Source organism: Acanthopagrus latus, chromosome 11, assembly GCF_904848185.1.
Source record: "Acanthopagrus latus isolate v.2019 chromosome 11, fAcaLat1.1, whole genome shotgun sequence".
Classification (NCBI taxonomy): Eukaryota; Metazoa; Chordata; class Actinopteri; order Spariformes; family Sparidae; genus Acanthopagrus; species Acanthopagrus latus.
In genome coordinates, this window is record NC_051049.1 from 9,387,183 (window position 1) to 9,408,397 (window position 21,215).

The 21,215-nt window shown below is 41.6% G+C and overlaps 2 protein-coding genes across 4 annotated transcripts in view; one reads left to right on the top strand and one right to left on the bottom strand.

Moving 5' to 3' along the window:
• The window catches only part of si:ch73-63e15.2 (protein strawberry notch homolog 2), a 59,888-nt gene extending 57,427 nt beyond the window's left edge, over nt 1-2,461 (bottom strand). For both annotated transcript variants that reach the window (XM_037114016.1, XM_037114015.1), the window contains exon 1: nt 2,290-2,461. The gene's annotated coding sequence lies outside the window, so the exon portion shown is untranslated. The remainder of the gene's footprint in view (nt 1-2,289) is intronic.
• tm6sf2 (transmembrane 6 superfamily member 2) lies at nt 942-19,407 on the top strand. Of its 2 annotated transcripts, none has more exons than XM_037114022.1 (11): nt 942-1,297; nt 6,006-6,133; nt 8,338-8,441; nt 11,537-11,634; nt 11,820-11,923; nt 12,527-12,609; nt 13,020-13,144; nt 14,482-14,583; nt 15,826-15,918; nt 18,377-18,496; nt 19,063-19,407. In XM_037114022.1, the coding sequence occupies exons 2-11, from the start codon at nt 6,054-6,056 to the stop codon at nt 19,297-19,299; spliced, it is 1,146 nt and encodes a 381-aa protein (XP_036969917.1). In that variant the 5' UTR covers nt 942-1,297; nt 6,006-6,053; the 3' UTR covers nt 19,300-19,407. The 2 variants fall into 2 exon arrangements, with proteins under 2 accessions (XP_036969917.1, XP_036969916.1); XM_037114021.1 differs by lacking the exon at nt 942-1,297 and adding an exon at nt 5,719-5,804.
• Nucleotides 19,408-21,215: the final 1,808 nt, after the last annotated feature.

The window sequence follows — 21,215 nt, forward strand, 5'->3', positions numbered from 1 at the left end:
CTAATATCCCAAAAGACAGAGCATGCCTTTTTTAATTTTTTTTTAATTATCTCAATGCATTAACAAAGCCTCAAAATGATATTATGAGAATGGACATTTCAGAGGACATGTCTTTTCAACCTTATCCGACCAACTTGCTAATCCTTCTTTTTGGATACACCCCCATGTTCTTTGTGTATCATCTTTACAGTTCCTGTAGGCTCTTTGCACACTATCAACAGATCTGGTGTGTCGTGGCCCTCAGAGTCCCTGCAGGGCAGACAGGCATCAATTGTCTGACACGGTGGGAAGTAAGAAAGGGGGGAGCTGTGCAGCGAAACAACCAAGTAAAAAAAGCATAATATTATTTTTTTTTGACTGTTTTTCTAATTGCCAATCGGATCATTTAAAAGCCTAACTGTGGGTTATACAGCCTGTATTGGGAGAGAGAGACATGAAGATGGTTGCAAGAAGCGATTGAAAGCAGATGAAACCAAGGCCATTGACCATGTCACTGGGGTTAAGGGCACAGGAACTGAGCACGTCATTCACTTAACAGCTACCAAACAGCACCCCTCAACAAGGAGTGGATGACATAATTAGAAAAATAGCCAGCCCCCATAGCAACCTACTATGTCAAGGCTTGCGTGTGAGGCCTGACTAGCTTTGGCTGCAGGCATTGGACACACTGGAAACTACAGAGTGAAAATTGCAGGAAAGTAAAAAGAACTAGAGGGGACAGCTTCATGAGAGCTATTTTCATTTCCTCCTGATCCCTCCTCCTGTTTTCTGAGTCAGCCCAAGTATCCCAGTAGGTTTGGTTTCTGTCAGATATTAAACACTCATTCTAGGTCATATAATTACTTCTTTATCTTAACATACAGATGATGTGACTGGTGTCAAGAAACAGCAGTCACATATTTACTTGTACTTAATGATAGTCACATCACAGTGGTACAGTGGTATAGTGCAGGGTTCACCTAATTACATAGTAACCACATATCTTTTGGTAGGCATTTAATTAATGAGCTCTCTCTCTCACACACACACACACACACAGCTCCTACACTGTAAATTTAAAATAAAAAAAATTGGGATTCATACACGTATTACATATAATGCTCGCCAAATATACACCATACCTTATCAAAGTTTAGAATTACTAAGAGTGACTACAGCAACTACTTTGTAATTCCCATCTCTTTTATAAGCATAACAGATGACAGGAACGAACTGGGGATACATCTCCGAAAAGCTTCGGTGAAAACTACATTAATTTCCAACTTAACTCAGCAGGGACCTGAGATCATACTGAAAGGTATCAATCGCTTTCAGCTTTAGCTAACACTTTGTCGTGTGGGCACGTTTATGCATGAAAATAAACAACAGATACGTGTGCAGTCGCTGAGTTGGTGTAACGTTTTCATGTATTCAATTTAATAACAAGCCGAAAGGAGGTTTTCTCCGAGTAAAGGTGAGGTACGGAGGCACAGTGGTCTCCGCACAGCACAAAGGAAGGCAGCCAAGGCTATTACAGTGTAACTGCCACTACTGTTAGCTTGCCGGACGACAGACGATCTACATTTAACAAACGCTAGCAAGAAAGCCGACGTTGACCACAAAGAATTTCAGATTCATCCACTCCTGTTTCTTGGCCAGCAATCACGACCGGCAAAATACAGCAAGATCCTACTTTAGATTGTTAAAACACGGCATACTTCGCATAGCTAATTGTGCTAGCTCGGTTAGCATAGCCGTCGTTTTCTCACTTTGGGTATGTTCGATTTGTACATTGCCTGAGTATGTTGACGGAATAAAGTGGCCGAGTAGTTTGTCGGAGAGGATCTTCGACCGTTTTCTGACTGCTTGATCAAAAGTTTAATATGTTTGGGTTGCACATAAAGAATCATGTTACTCTTTCACAGGTAACGTTAGCATGGAAATGTTTGATGGGCGACATTACTTGCTCGTTAGCTGGTATCGAAGGAACAGCTTATAACTAAGTAACTAGCTAGCTTTGTTAGCTGCTGGCCTTACGTGGCGGTGGCGTAGTAATGCTGATACACACATAACACCGCGTCTGGTTTTGTTTGCTACGGGCAACATAACGTCCATCGGCCTAAACTCATTTACTGTTTACCAATAACATCTCCTATGATAACGTTTAACTCAAGGCAGGCGCCTCAGAACCGGCGTAGCCCGTCGTAAAAAACGTGCGCGCCTAGGAGAGGCTGCCCCGAACGCATCTTGTTATAAGGCAACTGCCGATGTGTCGCTCGCCTTTTCACAATATCCTCGAAATACACTTACCGTGAACGTGTTTCTTATTCTCAATCCAAACCACGCGCGAACAGGCTGCTTTTGACCGAACACTCGCGTCAAAGTAACAGATATGGGGAATTTTATCCAACTTATTCTTCTTCTAGTTGTTTTCTCCACTTCCTGATTGAGACGGTGCCATTTTGAATAGCGAAAAAATATTTCCGCCGCTGTCGTCACGCGCAGTGCCGCTTGGTGATCGCGAGCAGAAAACAGCCCGGCCATAAATAGACCGTCACAGTGATGTGTGGCGCACCTGAACCAGACCTGCAGGTTACAATACATACATAGTGACGATGGTGGCAGATGAGACACGAAATCAACACTTCACAGATGAGTTGGTATTAATGGCAACACATATAATATTAATAGCTGGACAATAATAATAGTTTCGATTTTGCTACATGGCATTTTATTTCAGTTGATATTTTATCTCCAAAAAGACAAAAATGTTGATTTAACTCTTAACATTTAATTAGATCTATTGTAATTTGCCTAGAACAGTTTAGATTTACTGTTTGATGGTGGACATTTTCATCAGTTGCCTTTTTTTTCATCCCAAAAGAAAAAAAATATATGTTGATTTAACGCCTTGTTGATTTAACACTTGATTAGATGTATTGTACTTTACCTAGAGAAGTTTGAATTTACTATTAGACTTTTTATATTAGTTGACATTTTATATCCAAAAAGACAGAAATGTTGATTTAACTCGTAAGACTTGATTAGATGTATTGTAATTTGCCCTGAAAAGTTTGGATTTACTATTTGATATTTTTTATTTGTTGACGTTTTGATTCAAAAAGATAAAAATGTTAATTTAACTCTACTTACAAATCAAAATAGGCAAATATAGCTTATAACACAAAAAGGCATTTGAAGCTCATTGAACCATTAAACTCTGTCATATCTGAAAATGAAGTCCGGCCTTTTCTGTAAATAAATGTTTCTTTTATTAATAAGTGGTAGACCCAGCATCTTGTTATCGGAAGGTTGCTGGTTCGATTTCCCCTAGTCTGCATGTCGAAGTGTCCTTGGGCAAGATACTGAGCCCCAAACTGCTCCTGATGTGCTGCTCGGGACCTGGCATGGCAGCCACTGCCATCAGTGTATGAATGTATGTGTGAATTACTGTAAGTCGCTTTGGACAAAGGCGTCTGAAAAATGTAAACTCAGAATTTTAATACTTACAATATTAATGAAGTAATAATACAAACTCAGAAACACTATTTTTTATTTTTGCTGTTCTCAGAGGCAAGCTAGGAAGGTGGCATGGTCCGCCAAATATAAAGTTAGAATGTAATTTCTTTAACTTATCATTTTTGGACTTGCAAGGTTTTGTAATTGTTTTCACTGTAAAAGGCCACAAGCCTAAATTTACCGTAAACACTTAATACCACAGCTGCTGCTACTGCCACTACTACTATTAGGTACCACCCATACTGACAGCCATGGTAATAATCAATAAGGCTAGTGAACAATGAATGTAGAAAAGTTCTCACTGGGTAAAATCTGAGATGACGGAGAAGAAGAAGCTGCACATCTGCAGGAAAAAAAAAAGAAAAGAAAAAATCTAATAAATGCAGTTTTAGAGAGTACGATTGTCTGTGCAGCTGAAACCGAATACGTTTCATACATGTTATTTCTCTCATACACCTGGACTACTTCACTTCCCCGCAGACAGTTATTGCATCAAAGCATATTTCATTTTCCATCCTAAATGGAGTACACGTTCATCTTCCTCCCGCAGGTCGTTGTCTCATTTTGGCATCCATCTGTCCATTTCACGTTATTGAACGACGGAGCTGGAAGACGTCCAGTTGTTTCCAGCAAACGCACACTGCCACTGCTTTCCTGGTATAACAGTCCCCCCGTTTCCCAACAAAGGAGGGTGGTGGGAAGCCAAGGGGTGGTGTGTGTATGTACCATGTCAATATATGTGTGTATGTTTGTGCTCAAGTACAAAGATACTGGCAGGGTTGTGCTCTGTTTTCCCCCCCGTCTGATATTGTTGCATTGTCTTCTGTCAGGAAGGTGCTGAGGGATGATGCAGGATGGAAAAACAGTATAAATGCACCCTTGGACATTTTAGTTACACCTTTATAATGCATGTCAGCTCATCAGTGTGGACAATATCAGGTCACATTGCTCCTGATCTTTAGTAGCTTTTTCCGACACAATAACAAGCAGGTACCTGTGATGAACCAGTTCCTAACACAATTGATAATGTTTTTAATTAAAACATCTGATGTTATATTTCAAAACTGTAATTCTGCACCTTTCTTCATTAGTAAGGAGTCTGCTGCTCCGCTAGTTTGAATTTGGCGCACCCTGCTGGACTCGTACAGCAAACACCTGGTTTGAAAGTGGCCTGGATCTGGAAGTCATGGCTGCATGAGCAAAGAAATTGAACAATATAAGTAGTATGCTGTAATTCCAGGGGCTGAGCGAAAATACATGAAGCACAGCCTTTTTCAATGGGGATTTGTCTCCATTGAGCAATTTTTGAACACGATTGAGAAAGCACTCCAGAGCCATTTCCCACTTCCTTCTAGTGTCTTGATTCGTGCGCAATAATTGTGTTCCTGACAGAACTGCAGGGATGTTACAGCGCGTCTTTTTGCCTATTCAGCCGCTGTGACTCTTAAGCAAGTGAGTGCTGTAAATAGTCCAGTGCATGCACTGTCGGTACAGAGGACAGGCTAAGAGGCACGGCACAGACTTCCTTTGGAAAAGCAGCTGAAAAGTGTTTGTCACAAAGCTCAAGTGGGTGTGTTCACTTTCAGTCAGGGGATATTTAACCTCACCTGCATCTGTTGGGGTTGTCAGACCAATTGAAATGTCTTTTGATAGACAGATATTTTCATACACTTTAGGCTAGAAAGTCATTTGGTCCAAGTGTCAAGCAAGTCCTAAATCATTTTGCCTTGTGCAAGTCAATTCAAATAGCAGGTTCTGTCAAGTCGAGTCCAAAGTCTGGTCACTTTTTGCATCAAGGATGCCACAGTCTTACCTGCAGTATGACAATGAGTTACACTGAATTGAATTATGAATATTCAGTGAAATAACTGTATATATATATATATATATATATATATATATATATATATATATATATATATATATATATATATATATATATATATATATATATATATATATATATATAATTTAAAGATAATATGTTACTTTCACATCTCATCACAATGTTTGTTCAACATTGTCAGTATTAGTGAGGATACTTTCGACAGCACACAATGCAGATATTACACAACATTAAGTCCTCTGTAACACAGGAATCAGTATAATGTGAATGTGTATTGCTCTATAAAGAGGAATGCTGGCCTATTCTTTAATACGACTTATGTAAATCTCTGACGAAGCCAAATTGCATAACTTTCCCCCCAAAAGCTTCTTTGTCTCCACTTCATTATTTTCCAAGTAAAGGCCATGGGTGCCTCAGGCCAGCTGTAATTTGATTAATCCACCGAAAGGGTAGCCAGACGGTAAGAGCCTGCTCCGCTTCTTCTCCCATTCTATTTTCAAATTGCGTGACTTTGATATCTTTATATTTTACTAAAAATATTTATTTCTGTTTCCCCGGTTCTTTAAAATATATTGATATCTTGATAGTATCTAAGATGTCGGTTTGATCAAATATTAGTGACTATCATTGGCTTTAAACTGATAATGTGTTGTGTTTGCAGCCGTGGTGTCGATTCTACAGGGAGGAAGGCTGAACAGCTTTTGAAGAGATGGAGACTTTGGTCTTTTTATTTTCATTTTCGGCCCTTGGCATTCTTTACGCCATGAACACCATTCCTGAGCTTCAAGAGTAAGTCATAACATTTACTGATTTATATCTCTTAGTTTCTTGCATGTATCTGTTATACTGTGTGGGCCCACACTTGTTTGTTTTAGGGGAAAAGCTGCAATTATTTCTCATGACTTCTATTTAACACTATTTTACAACCACAATTATTAACTGTAGTTTATAATTTTTTACTCACGTAGAATCCACAGTATTATGATTATAATAGATTTAGGAGAACATAAAGGTATAATAAAGCAGGTATTTATGACAGAAAATATACTTTACCACCACTAGAGCACACTGTAAGCTTAAAACTCTGGCTTCATTTTTGGTCTGTATCAGATGATGACAACCTCATAAATCCTTGACCATGTGCACTGTTAATTCCATGATTTTCACAATGTATTTGCCAATTGTGTCTTTAGTTGCATAAACACTTAAAATAATTAAACCTGACATTTCTTGGAGGGGCAAGGGAATGAATAGGGTGCACACATGAGGCGATGTGAGGGGACTTTGTGGAGATAATCTGTCATGATGATGAAGATAATTACTTTTCTGAGCTGTAAGGGATCATTTTCATATTCAAGGCTAATCTGTTTTGCCCGTTGCCACAATATTGTCTACAATTATATTTGTATTGTCTACAATTGATGGGGGAATACTGCAACACTACAGGCTGAATAAACAGCGCTGGTGGTTGAATGTTCCTCTCCTCCTTCACACACCACAAGATATTTCTCATTTCTGACAGACTTTTATACTCCTCCTGTGTGAATATCTCTGCTGGCTCCTTTTTTTTTTTTTTCTTTCCGAGCGTGTGGACATTGACAATCAATACAGACTGCACAGAAGAGTTTGATAAATTGCACTTGACATACAATATGCCTCGCGCTCTCCCACTCTGCAAACAAACAGTATTGTGTGCATAAATCTTCCTGCGCTGTTGAATTGGAGAGGTAGCGAGGGAGCTTCCCTTTTGCTCTCACAGCATTTGTTTTCCTTTCTGTGAGCACACATTGTGAGTTTTCCAAGGATGTAATGTTGTTTACTAGGAGATACCTCGCGCACATTAATCTTATCCAGTGCGAGGCATCAGTACCTTTGACCGGCAAACATGGAGGGCAGCGCTGAACTAACATGGCCTTAGCTTGCTGCTTCCCACACCTTGGTCTATGATTGATCATGCCTTTGTAAAGCTGTGCTTTTAAGCCGCTGGTAGGCACGCAACCAGCAGCAGTGTGAGAGGTGGAATATAGCAGAACTGAAGTTTAACAAAGGAAAGTTGCTCTAATGGGTTTATAAAAGTATACGCCGGGGCTTAATACATCATTCAAATTGTGTCTGAAAAAACAAACAACTTGATCAGACCGTCAAACCATTTTAAAAAATATTGCAAGCCATCCAATATATATAACACAATCAAAATAAGGAGTAATCTCATTTCAAAAAGAAAGTTTAGTGCAGTGTAAGAGTTTTACAAGATCAATAACAGCAACACAGAGACACAGACTTTTGATGTCAGGCCTGAAAGTGAGCAGTATACTTTTATATTTCCATATCAGCCTCCTGCTGATTCCCCACTGTCTTGTCACCTTTGCACATGGCTGGAAATTGTCCTGAGACCTTCATACAAATGTTCAAACTCAGTCTTGAACAGTGGTCACTGGCTTGACAACCTTCTCACCACCATACCCTTCACCTCTCAACATGAATGTCAGCTCATATACATGTAAAACACATAGTAGAAATGTCAGTATGGCACCATGACAAATGATCATTTAAATATACAGTATCTGTGGTTTTCAGAAACGTTAACTGCCAACATTTTATCCTGGCGACTGGATATCAGGGGGTTAAATTCACTGTGGCCCTGAATTCTCACCTCCATTCTCCAGGCACACACACCAGCAGAGCCTTTTCTCTCTCTGGCTGCAGTACATCTATCACACAGACTTCCCCTCACACTTCTTCCGCCCAGTGTTAACCGTAGTACGCTGTGTGATTATCATTCTCGCCGACTCCCCATTCATCATCATTTACTAATTTAGCGCTGCAGAAAAAGACTGGCACTACTTCCACGGTAGAAACTAATTAGCAACGAGAGCGAAGCAGAAAATCAGAGGGAGGTGTCTAAGAGAGCTGTGTCAGCAGTGAGGCCGTGTTAAATAAAACAATCTGTTGATATTTCATGAGATAACAGTTTGATTTCTCTCCTCTAACAGGCCGTATGTGATCCTGGAGATCGGCGTTGCTGTGCTGGTGTTAGTGTTTCTGTTCTACTTCCTCATCACCCGTGGCAACCCACCTAAAGACGTCTTATTCTTCGGTAATGTGCATTTCCCAACTTACTTGCGATGTGTTTTTCAACACAGAGGTTAATAACCACTACGCACTGTGTTGCAGCTGATTCCTTACAAAAGGTTTTTTCCAGAACTCTCGCTTGCGACACACCGCGTCCGAATGAATTGGCAAAGAACACGAATTGCGTTGAATGTGATTTCACCTGATATGTCGAAAGCAGCTTAGAGTGATCAGGCTCAGAGCGAAGCTTAGCCAGACTTTTCTAAAGCGTGACTGACCCAAGCTGAGGACCTGCGCAGTACTGGTACTTACTCAACCTTTTAACTTTTCCAGACTCGACGTGACTCCTTTAATTGACCTTGAAGCTAAATCACTCCACAGTCACTGCTGCTGCTGTATAATACCATTCACACTCCCATCACTAACTCAAACGCCATGAGCACTTTTGTATTCTGTGACGGCGCACCTTTTAAAGAAACACCTTTAATTAGGCCTTTCTGCATTCGTTTGTATCATACTGTTCCTCGCTGCTGGTCAGATGTGTTTGGTCAAGTTCTGTTTCTCGCCAAGGGTTTCCCTGCAAACACGTCCCTGCAGCTGATGCCAGGGGCTACGCTAGGGGTACAGAAACCAGGTGATTTGTGGGTTGTCAGCTCCCCAAGGCAGTGCCAGTGTTGTGTAGGGAAACCACAACAACAAGAGCGACATTTTGATCGGCTTCTCTCAATGATGGAAAGCCATAATCCCCCTGCTATCTCACCAGTTAGATGCAAGAGATATGAAAAAAAAAACAAAAAACCTGCTTGTCCTGAGGATTATGGAGACGCGGGTACACAGGAGAGACAAAGCGTGCGTGTGGATATGTGCATCCGTGTTCAGAGAGTGTGTTAAAGGACAGATAGGAAGGATGCGATACAGCCGCTTGTAAGCCGCCGTATCTGCAGAGAGATGCCCGTGTCACAACACACAGTGATTCACTTTATAATGACATTCGGTAGAGTCCGGACGGTAAATCACTGTAATTGCTTTTACAGCTGTTCCCTGTGAACTGATCCCAGCTGCAAATCCCCCGTATGCTTTGTCCAACATTTGTGGGTGGATGGATGCCTCTTTTTCTCTGTTGCCTTTCACCCCAATTCTGTTAGATTATACTCATATATACTATCATATCAGCGGAGTTAGAGTATGCATATTGGCATATTGTCCCCAAACACTCATATCTCCCCAACTGGTGTGTGCAATTGTCACCATGGAGAAAAGGTCCATTGCTTCACATTGTTTACCCCACATGCTGAGTGTGCTACGGATTCATCAGCCCAGGCAATATTTTGCCAGTCATTAGCAGTCGAATGGGCATGTTATCCACCATAATATCCTCTAGCAGTTTATCATAGACAGACTTACTCTGTGTGTGCCCGGGCTAGTTGTTATACTCCGCAATTATATTGTGATGGTAAATTTCATGCTGCACTGCACAGTGACGACGGCTTGTTATGGTCTGAGTTACCCGATTTCCTGCTGAAAGTCTTCAGCAAGCTGTAGCCAGTGTTTCAATAAGCTGACGTTTTTTGTGGTCCAATTAATGAGATTATGGCCGACAGAAAAAGTCCGCCAGTGGCCTTTGTGGTGCACAAAACTGCCCTCACGGCCCCAACAATAAACCCCCTTGTCAAAAATCATGCCAGTCAGATGAGGAGGCAGCGGCGTGTGCACACTTGTCTGGTAGTGACAAGATTAATTTACTGTCAGTTTACAATACACGGCTGTATAATAGTCCCTTTATGCTTCTTCTAAAACAGAAATTATATGGATGGATTAATACTTAAAAAGCCATAAAATACACAACTATTTTTTTTTCATCTTTGAGTACAGAGGACGAGTCTCTCAGCCAGGGGAACAAAGCTGCCATGCAGTCTGGTGGTGCAGCTCCGGATACTTCTGTGTCTCTTGCCAGACAGCAGCAGAGTGGCTGATGTTTCTCCAGCATGCTTTGGGCTCTATGCAGACCTCTCACTTCACCGATGGGTAACGGTAGATGGGTAACAATGGTGTCCTATGCGATTTGAATCACCCACTGTAGAGCTGTCCTGTCCTGGGCCGTGCACAAACCATGCCAGTTTGCGGTGGTTCCTCTTGTAAATGTTGCCAAAAGGCACAGGAATTTCGATAATAAACTTCCATAAGAAATATATCAATTTTTGAGATTTCTATAAGAGTTGAGAAGAGTGATGACCACGACAGGTTCTTTATGGTGATTCCCAGGAACCCAAACTGTCCACCTGCTCCACCTCAGCTCCACATACATTTTCAGCATCTTTCAAAAAGCCCACAAGGCGTTGAACCTTTGGTTAAAAAGGGCTTGTGAATATATTGGTGGCACATGCGCCCAAAAATCTGTCAAGTGCACCTAAAGTTTTTTTTTTTTATTAAGGTTATTACATTTTCTTGTTGTGTGTGATTTAAATAGGGAAAAACATTATTTTAAATGTAATTGCACAATGTTTTAAGAAATGTAATTAAAATATATTATTGTGTGTACCTACATCATGTGCTGATGCACATGAATGAAAAAGTAAAGTGTGCTAAAGAGCCTTTTAGTCTATAACAGTCTACTATGCCCATATGCTAATCCTGTGTTTGTGTATCGCCACACTTAAAATTCTCACTCCGACATGGACATTGCAGATTTGCTGGTCCTGAGGATAGATGAAGGCTGTTCACCATGGACTTGATATAAATGTGCCTCCAGCCTTCCTCAGTGCTCCAGACTTCATTTTCTCCCCACGTTGTCCCATAAATCAATGACTGGCAGGTTGACGGAAAATAATGTTTTGAACTCCCGAAAAGTGAGTGAAAAAGCCGGAGAAAGACTGAAAGTTAGAAAGACGTCTGGGAGACACAAGGATCTGTGGTCGTAAGCAACGTATGCATGAAGAAACAAGCAGATTGGGAAATTACATGTAACTTTAAAAATCACAATGGCCTCTAGATGACCCCCAACACACCTTCTCTGACACGTACACACAAACACACCAAGTTGCTTTTCACATGAGGCATTTTTGTCATGTCCAGCATCAGCTTGATGTTTTTATGACCCCCCTCTGATTCTTGTCTTTGCAGTTTTTGCAGAATTTTCCTTCACTTGTGTCATTGACCTCACGAGCGCCCTGGAGTATGATGGCATTATTTCCGGCTTTATGGAGTTCTACCAAAAGACGGTAGGTTTATTATTCTCACATCTAAAATGCTGATGATAAATTGCTGACAAATTATAAAGCTGGTGTACAAAGACAACAACATCTGTGCCTTTATTTTCAAGATTTTTGAAAGATTATACAGGGCAACAGTGAAGACGACGAAACAAACACTAAATCAGCACACTGTACGTACGTGTGTGTTTTAGGGAGAGCCCTATCTGGGGACAGCCTATGCCATCATGATGTGTTACTGGGATGGAATAGCCCACTTCATCATGTACCTGGTGATGATCAGCAGGATAACAGACAGGTGGGTGATGGAAAAGTCAGTTCAAGTCACAGCAAGCTCGTTTATCTTGCTCGCCATCACCAAAATGCTATTGCAAAATCCATAGCGCCCTATCCAACGGAGCAAACAATGACGTAGAAGAGTGTAGAAGCGGCACGCACTGTATTTAAGTCAGTATGTAGCGTTACAGCACTCAGTAGGCTGTTTTTCACATTTGATTTTCTTTAAGCAGCAGTAGATGCACCTGAGTGGGTCGTACGTTTCACCGCTGAGATTCACAGGGTGCATCTATCACATAAAATTCCCACGATGGCCCGAATAAAATCGTATTTTTAGAAAACAGTGCGGGCCCTCTAGAGTGAGTAGATCATAAAAGTGCAGTCAGTGAGTTCAGGAGTTCAGAGCGAACGCTGCCTTAGGGCAGGTGCTATCATGGAAATGAAATCCTCCTTTAAACATGTCAGATTTTTTACCACTGGGAAAAAAAATGTGCTGCGCTTAGTTATACCACTATAAAGTACATGACTGACAAACATTTGGCTTATCAAACTTGGTTCACTCCTCTCTCTTACCTCCTGTCTCTACATTTGTATAATGACGATTGGTTTGTGATTTCTCTCCCAGGAAAGCCTACCGTAGCCTGGGCTTGTTCTGGGCTGGCTCTTTGTGTGCCAACATGAGCGTGTTCATTGCCGGGATAGTGGCAGGTGAGCCTCATCTTCTATTCCCCCCTCTACCAGTCCCGCGATGACAAGCTTTAATCAAGTGAACATCTGCACTGCCGTGTACCATCAGTGTCACAGTTCAGTCTGCCAACAAAACACACACAAGCCCCGTGCCTCGCCTGCCGTCACAGCCCACAGAACAGAGCAGAAAGCAGACTTAAAGCATCTGTTGTTGGCATTTCAAACTGCATACATAAGTGTCAGAAGATCAAACTTGTCTACAGGCAACGTGTTGTTTCTCTCTGTTGTATTATCATAGGCTCACTGTACTGAGTGCCTTTGCCTGAGGTGCCCTGTGGAGGTTTTATTTGGAAGTGTAATTACCAGTTTACATTGAGATGTTTAGAGTTTATACGAACTGATATAAGTATCTTTTCTTTTCTCTATGACAGGTAAATATGGATCAGAGATCCGTCCGGCCTTCTGGCTCAACTTCCTCTTCCTTTTGATGCCTGTGTGGGGAGCTGTCACATTATTCACAAAGCCCAAGGACAGGCCACTGATTGGTGGATACAATGTAAGCCTGGCACCCGTATAGTCAGACCTCGCAATGAATTTGGTGGAGAGGTTTAGAAAATTAATGTTTGCTCAACATATTTAATCAAGCTATAATGCAGCACGGGGCAATTCAATTTAATCCAGACCATGAGAGAGGACAAAGGGCAGCCAAATAAGTCATTTGTATTTATGAGTCGCTCTAATTTCCAGCAGTTTCACCAGTGTAATGATAGGAGTTGAGGTGCACTCACCTGAATCAGGAAGATCATTTGTTTGTTAGAAAGTACATCTACAGTATTTTACCAAATTTCACTACAGCATGTTCGCCACCTTGTTTTCAGATCACATTATCTAAAGTCCAGAGTCAATCTTAGCCTGTAACGCACAGTAGCTGTGATGTCTGTAGCCTTGGGAGAGTGGTCTCAATTTAGTCTGACCCCACCATAGTCTTGATTCAAAAGCTAGCTTGGTCCTAGTCCCAGAGTAACATCTGTGTCTAAAAGTGTTGACTCTTGCTATATACGTCTGGCAGGAGTATTTCCTGTGTGCCCAAGAAGTTTGAATTAAAATCAATTTACACTTCATCCAATGCGAACAGTCAGATGGCACTTTGAGCTTACATGTGTAGCATCCATGATGTGTAACATATAAAGTACCTGCTTAACAAGTGATTTGTATGCCCTTTATCAAATCTCTTACAAAACTGGCTACCCATCTGACAGGACACTTCCTCATGTATTGTCGCCATTCATTATTGGTCCTGTTCTTACTTCATGAAAACAGAAAATGTACTTTTCTTCCATGCTAATGTTGATGTTTCTATCCATCTGTAAAGAAATGCATTTCACTGCAAAACTGTGCGAATGAGGCGTTAGACGTGTGGACTGCTTACATCGCTCTCTGATCTGCAACTTTACCCTTTGGGTCATTCTTATCAGTGCCATGTTTGGCTTTAGCACGCAGTTCTGTTGAGCGAAAAAGCTCTGATGAAACAGCGTAATGCTTCCTGCACAGCACCGAATGACTAGAAAAACAAAGTTAGCGGTTAGGTAGTGAACACAGTGAGGCATTAAGCAGAAAAAGGAGCCAGATATTCCCTTCAGGAGTTGATGAAGGTCAAAACATACTTGAGAGAAGAATGAATATTGACTTGGTGGACCTAACTGAATGTAAATACGCACAAGGTCACCATATTAACTTGCATAGTTGGTTACATATTGCTTGCTGTTCCCCCAAGTGTCCAAAGAAATCAGAAAAGAGAAGCAAAGATTTTCTGAGAAGGTCTCAGTAAGGCGAGAAAACCCGACCTTGACTGAACGGTTGTATCCTGTACATTGTGTTGACATCTCCCCACAGGCCCAGCATGCCCAGAGCATGAAGCTGATCTGGCGCCCCTTGGATCTGATCCTGGTGCTGCTGTTGTTAGCTGCCATGGCCTTCACCATCCTCAGAGGCTTGGTGAGTGTGCAACACGTCCGTGCTAGGCACAGAGTTTAGAGGTCAGGCTGTAATGGTAGTTTTAAAAGTCATGTAGCCTACAATCTTGCTCATGCAGAGTAATTTATCCAGGGAGTAAGGAGAGTAGCCTATGTATTATTTTGCTTTAACAAGCAAATGCTTTCATTTAATGAGCCACATGGGAAGGCTATTCATTAATGCGCTACAAAGGATCGGACAATGATATATGAAGTGTGTATCCCAACCTAATTACCTTGTTTGATATTTCAGATTTGAAAGAAAGGTATATTATTAAATGAGAAATAACAGTTTTGCATTTAGGAAACACTCTTATTTGCTTCCTTGCCAAGAGTTAGATGAGAAAATATATACTACTGTTATGTCTGTATGGTATGTTAAGTTGCCTCCATCAGCTTGTTAGCTTAATCCAGCTCAGTGCAAAGACTGGATACAGGGAGGATCAACAAGAAGTGTTCTGTTCAAATGTGAAAAAAGCCAACCAGCACCTCTTAAGCTCAGCATTTGAGTCGTGTGTCTTGTTTCTTTAATCTACGTAAAAGCTAATGTGTACAAAAGACATGCTGTATTCTAATTAGTGACTTGTAGAGGTGCATGAATTCATTGTCTTTCAATGCTGTTTCCAGCATTCACGCTAGGCTAAGCTAGCTGGCTAACATAATAAAAAAAATGGGTCTGCTGAAATGTCCAGTTATAGAGCGGTGCAGGGATGATATATTTTTGTAGGTTAATCTGGAAGTTAGCATCACCCTGCTTCCTTCGACAAAAGGCCTACAGGACTTTTGGATTATTGCCCACTCTTTGGCAAACATAAGTTTATGACACTTACACATTTTGTTCACCAAGATAATCTTTACTCTCTGATTTTTAAAGTGTAAATCAAACATCGAGAAGTGTCTTACTACACAATTACTATATATGTTTTCCATAAATTGATCGATCTACACGTTGTAGACTTCTGTTGTCTCATTTAGCCACTTGTTAGCAACCACCGTTTTTGAGAAAGATGGCACAAAAAGTGTAATCCTCTTAAGCTTGTGTTAACCACAGACCTTATTTCAGGCATTTAACCAAAACCCCATTCATAAAACCCACTGATTTTGAGAGGAGGGAAGCGGAGGTGTGAAAAGCGCTAACCGATTTCCAGGTTTTAGGACTCATTCCTGCGGCACTCTTTGGCATTATTTTGTAAGGTGTTACTTTTATTTTGTCCACCCTATGCAGGTGGCTCTGGACTCTCCACTGGAAGCCTGTTCGCTCTACCTGAAGCACTACGAGCCCTACCTGAAGGATCCTGTGGGCTACCCCAGAGTCATGGTGGGTGCTCTTTCAGCCTGTGTGTCTGTTGCTGCAGCAGCACCTGAACGCTGCTCTCCAGCCTGCTTTTAATAACCAGTCACATAATGGACCTCTGCTTTCATGGATATCACTTTGAGTGTGCTGGAAGCTTGCCCTTATCGCCTGCGCTCTTTTAGCTCGCAGCTGATTACAGAGCCATTTTTCATCATTACAGCAACAATGAGCGAGGGTTGAGAGGCCGGCGTATCTTTGTCTCTCACTTTAATTTGTGTAAGATGGATAACAGATTATTACTGTGACTGGCACCGGGTCTGCTCTCCTGTTATTTTTCTCCTGTTGACCCCGCGCAGCTGCGGGTTTTGTTGTGTTTTGTTCGGCGTACACAGCTTTGTCAATAGGTTATCCAAAGACCTTGTCGGGGCTGCAGTCCAGGCACAATTGCGAGTCATTGATCAGACAGACAAACCGCATGCTGAGAACTTGATAAGCTAATCCCTCGCCCAAAGCCCCCCATCAGCATCTCACTGGGTGGGAGATGGGGTGTGCGCAGCATGTGAAAGCATGTCTTGGTTAGTGTCCTTTTCGAAATCTGTGTTTGTGTTGCAGTGGCTGATGGTTGTTTGTGTGTGTGTGTGTGTGTGTGTGTGTGTGTGTGTGTATGTGTGTGCGTGCGTGTGTGGGTGGGTGGGTGTGAAGAAATGAAATGAGTTTTGGGGGTTTTTCTGTTGCACCGGGTGACACTGTTTCTGCACTGACTGACCTCTTTATTCATTGATGATGATGAACGATATGTGACAGATTACTGCGGCAGCACTAAAAAGACATTTCGACAAAAGACTGAAGGGCATATATGATTGGCTTTCAGGCCCTGGGCTGAACTCATTAGAATTCATCTAGCCCTCGGAGCGAGAATGAAAGGAAACCGTTCAGTGGTATAATTTGAGGGTTTTATAAAGTGGGAAACTGGCTTTTCATGCGCCAAATATTTTCAGTCGAAGGTCAAGGCGGTGTCTGTAGTGACCCCTGTGTGGAAGCAGTCGTTTGTGCTGCGGGTGCAGATTTGAGCAAAATACTCCAGCACTGCACAGAATTTCCAATTTGTGAAAGCTCATTTTAGTTCTTCGCGTTTCAAAGGGGGAATGTAGAGCTGCAACAAATAATTGATTTAGTCGACAATTATTGATTAATGCAACATAATGTAGAAATTGGCATTTTGTGTGATTTGGCGCCCCCCACAGTTTCTGAGTGCAACATCACTGTCATAAATACAAACCCCAGATCTGTAAAGAATTGTCAGATGCCATGTAGGTGCGTCCGACAAACAAAACTCCTTATGTCATCACTATGTCATTTGTTGAAAACTTGAACTGTAAAGTAAACATGTATGTAACACTGTGAGCCTGCCCCTTCATACTTTATACTATTTATGCTCTGCTTCATCGTAAGACTAGAACCCAACTGATACTTGACTTTTGATGCCAGTACAGCTATTAGTCCTGCAAACGGGGAGACAGCGGCCAAAGGACAGTTCTATATAACAATAAACAATAATATAGTAAAAAAACAATATAATAAAAAGGTAAGAAGAAGAGCTAGAGCTGAAATAGACATAGGTTTGTGTCAAAGATATTTGACGGAGGCACGATATTTTACACTTTAACACTTAACTTTATTGTAAAATGAATCCACTGAAACAGTAAATTATTGTCATATTGGCATCTTATAATCTCAGAATTCAATGCTTATCGGACGACATGTGTGCAGATACCGATGTGTCAGCGATGGGCCAACATCAGCCTATAATACCAGCCAGCCAATTCATGGATCAGCCTCTATTTGAGACTGCAATTACTTGTCACACTGCAGAATAAAATGTTTACATTTAGCATGAAATTAGATAAAGAAGCAATTTATTTTCTGGATGCAGTTGGACCCGGAGCATCAAAATACATTAAAAATACGCTCAACTTAAATTATCCTTGTTATTAAAGTGCATTTACTTCTGATTTCTGTTTATCCTGTCCTCTAATACTTTACTTAGCTACTTTACTTTTCCTTTACTTTTTCTGCAGTTTCTCAGAATTTCTCCAAAGAGGTAGTGCCACTTTTATTCAGCACATTATACTGAGGGTGTTTCTGTTTCTCCATTCAAAGCTGCCCTCTTGTGCATTCAGTGTGAGTAGGTGCAGTGTAGGCCAGAGGACAATGAGGATGTACTGTATTAATCGTCTGCTGGAGAGTTGGTCAGGGCCCAACAACAACACCGACTGACAGTGATAGAGGGGAGAGTCTTCCTGCACTGTGTTCTGGATCCATAATCCCTATTCACTGGAGTATACTCTATAATATACACCTACAGCTAAATACGCCATATAGCCACAGAATTTACAAGTGTCGACAAATCAAACATTTTGAGTGAAAACTTCTCAACAAGTCATCATTTCAGACTCAACTGCTGTCGCGTTTGTTTTTATAGATGCTGCACTTGTTCTTCTATGGATTACCTCTGCTGGGTGCTTTTGTTTACGGGCTCCTCAAGCCCGGGTGCACGTGGATGTCAGACTGGACCTTGTTCTTCGCCGGAGCCGTGATCCAGGTAACACCGCGAAAGACAAAACATCAATAAGAGAAACTGGCTCTGAATACATGGTTTGGGATACAGGTGCTGCATACTGAAGTGGGCTGCACTGACAGTTTATTGTGCTGCCTCTGATTAATTAAAGCTTTCATCAGCAGTTTGGGTTCAGTACAAAGAGGCTCTGACACGTGTCACTGCAATTAAACTCCTTGTAGCGAGCTCTTATCCCGCTAATAATTACCTGGACCGCATTTATCCTTTGAAGCATTTTGTCTGTAATAAACAACCGGGCGGCGCTTTCTACCATACTAATGTGACAGGAAAATCGGAGCCATGACTCACGAGTAAGCAGCTTGATTAAAGCCTCCTTTTACTCTCTGTTCTCTAAACAGCCTCTAAAGTCTGTGCATCTCCTGTGCAGTCATTTGTATATTTTAAGTGGACTAATGACTGTAGAGAAGACTCAAGGTTACTCATTCCCTGGAAGGGGTTGTGGGAAGAAAAAAAACAGACAAAAAAAAGTTCAGGTGACTTGCTGTCAGTGTAGAACAAAACACAACAGTCTAACTTCTGTCTCCTTCCAGTGTCAGTGGGCACACATCGGAGGCTCCCTCCACTCTCGCACCACAGCTCCGTTCCGAATCCCAAACGAAGCGTTCTGGTGTGTGCTGACAGCTAACCTGCTCTACGCTGCCACCCCGGTCCTGGTGGCCCTGCGGGTTCAAAGTAACCCCTATTTCTTCCTGAAGATCAACCCCTTTCCTGGGCAGACAGGTCTGCCGAACAGCGAGGAGAAAGACACCAAGTACAAAGACAAATAGTAACCACATCTTGTGTGACCTTTGTAGTTAATTGCTTATCTGTTGATTCATGACGAGGTGTTTTATTTCAAATGCCATATTTCAAAATGCCACAATACAAGATTTTGCTCAAAACGTTTGGATTCAGTGGTTATTTAAATGTTAAATTCATTTTGCCATGAATAAACTGTGAGAGAGCTGTTTCGTCAGTGAAGTTGGTTTTATATGACAGTGTCTCGAGCAGATGGTTCAGACATTCATGGTCCCCAGAGGACGAATCCCAGTGTCCAGTGAAACCTTTTTTTTCCTTTAGGTCCACCAGCAGGTTTTTACTTATCCTCATAGCTCAACATTGAACACATTTTGCCAAAAGAATGAATCCTAATGACTTTCATTATCCCCATGACTTATCAATATTTCAGTATCTTGTTGATGATATTCCTCACAAGTTCTTACAAATATTCATGGTTCTAAGATGATGTATTCATATGACATTGGCGGTCCTTCGACTTTTCCTGTAGCATCACCCTCAGGTTGACATTGGTGGTTTTCAGTGATATTTCCCTCCAAAACCGTGCGGATTACCTCAAGGTTTGTTTCCCCCTCAGGATGAATCGTAGACTTCAACTTCAAATTGTAATAATTAATCATTTCAATGTGACCAAACTGAAAAAAATATTCCGATCAGCCTCAGCCGTACCTGTGCATAATGCTAATTTACACATTTTTGTGCATGCTAACACGCTAAGCTGGGGTTCGTGGTAACTGTTATACTTGCTGAGCCTCAGCATGTTAGCACGCTCATGTTAGCATTTAACTGTAAGTACAGCCTCACAGAGAGTATATACAGCATAGTAGTGTCCTGGCTATGACTGGGCTTTTGGAATATCCTGGTTGTGGTTTGTTTCATGTTGGTATTAAGGCAACACAGCCACCAGAGGGCGCCACTCAAAGTTAAATAGGTGCGTCACATACCTCCACTTTTCCTTTGACACCATCGAACTCACATTTAATTCCCATCCAGTCTCAACCCAGCTGTTCCGTACTGAGTGTTAGTCCTTGTGATCAGGTGAAGTGACATCATACAGAAGTTTGAAAACTTCTCTCCGGCTTACGTAACCTCTCCTCTAAAAGTTCTGCCATTTATTAAAATGTATTCCTCTTGTCTTGTGTCCTCGCTTGAACGATATTAGAATAACTGAGATTGTGAGAGCCCGAGACACGACTGCAGGCTTATGACACTGTTGGGATCATTTATACAGGGGTATAAATAAACAGGGTTTTCTCAAGAACATGGCATCTTGATGGTTCAAACTGTGTGCTGCCGAGGATTTACGTGTTGTGTGGGCATGCTTATATAAAGTAGTTAAGGGAGACATAATGAAGGCCATGAAAATATCTATGGCAGCTTATCATTAAATCAAGTGCAGACAGAAGACGAACAATGGGAGCGGAGGGAAAGCAGATAGCAGCTGTCAGTGTAGTTAAAGTTAATGCTCCACGTTCGACCTGAATAATATATTACAGCCAATTTTCTCTGTATTTATTAAAATGTGGATATTATCAGAGTTATTTAAGTGTCATGTTTAGCCCACACACATGTAAACAGACACTGCAGGGGTCTGAGTAGGTCAGAGGTGGACTTAGTAATTCCATAATATACTTATGTGACAGCCTCTGGAGCCACGGCGGATCATTACTCAGAGCCGAGTGGCGAGGATGTGCTGCAGAAGGTAATGTATACTTCAACAGCAGCTCTTGTCGCTCACCCTGCTGCTGTCTGCTGCCAGCCTATCTCCTCTTATTTTTTTTTTTAAAAAAAGGCTGCCTTTTTCTTTCTCGGCTTAAGTAGGAAACCGCCGTTGCCATTCTGCATTCTGTATGATCCTGTGCGCCCAAAATTGGGAGCGTTTCATCCTTCCTCTACTGTTACGTGC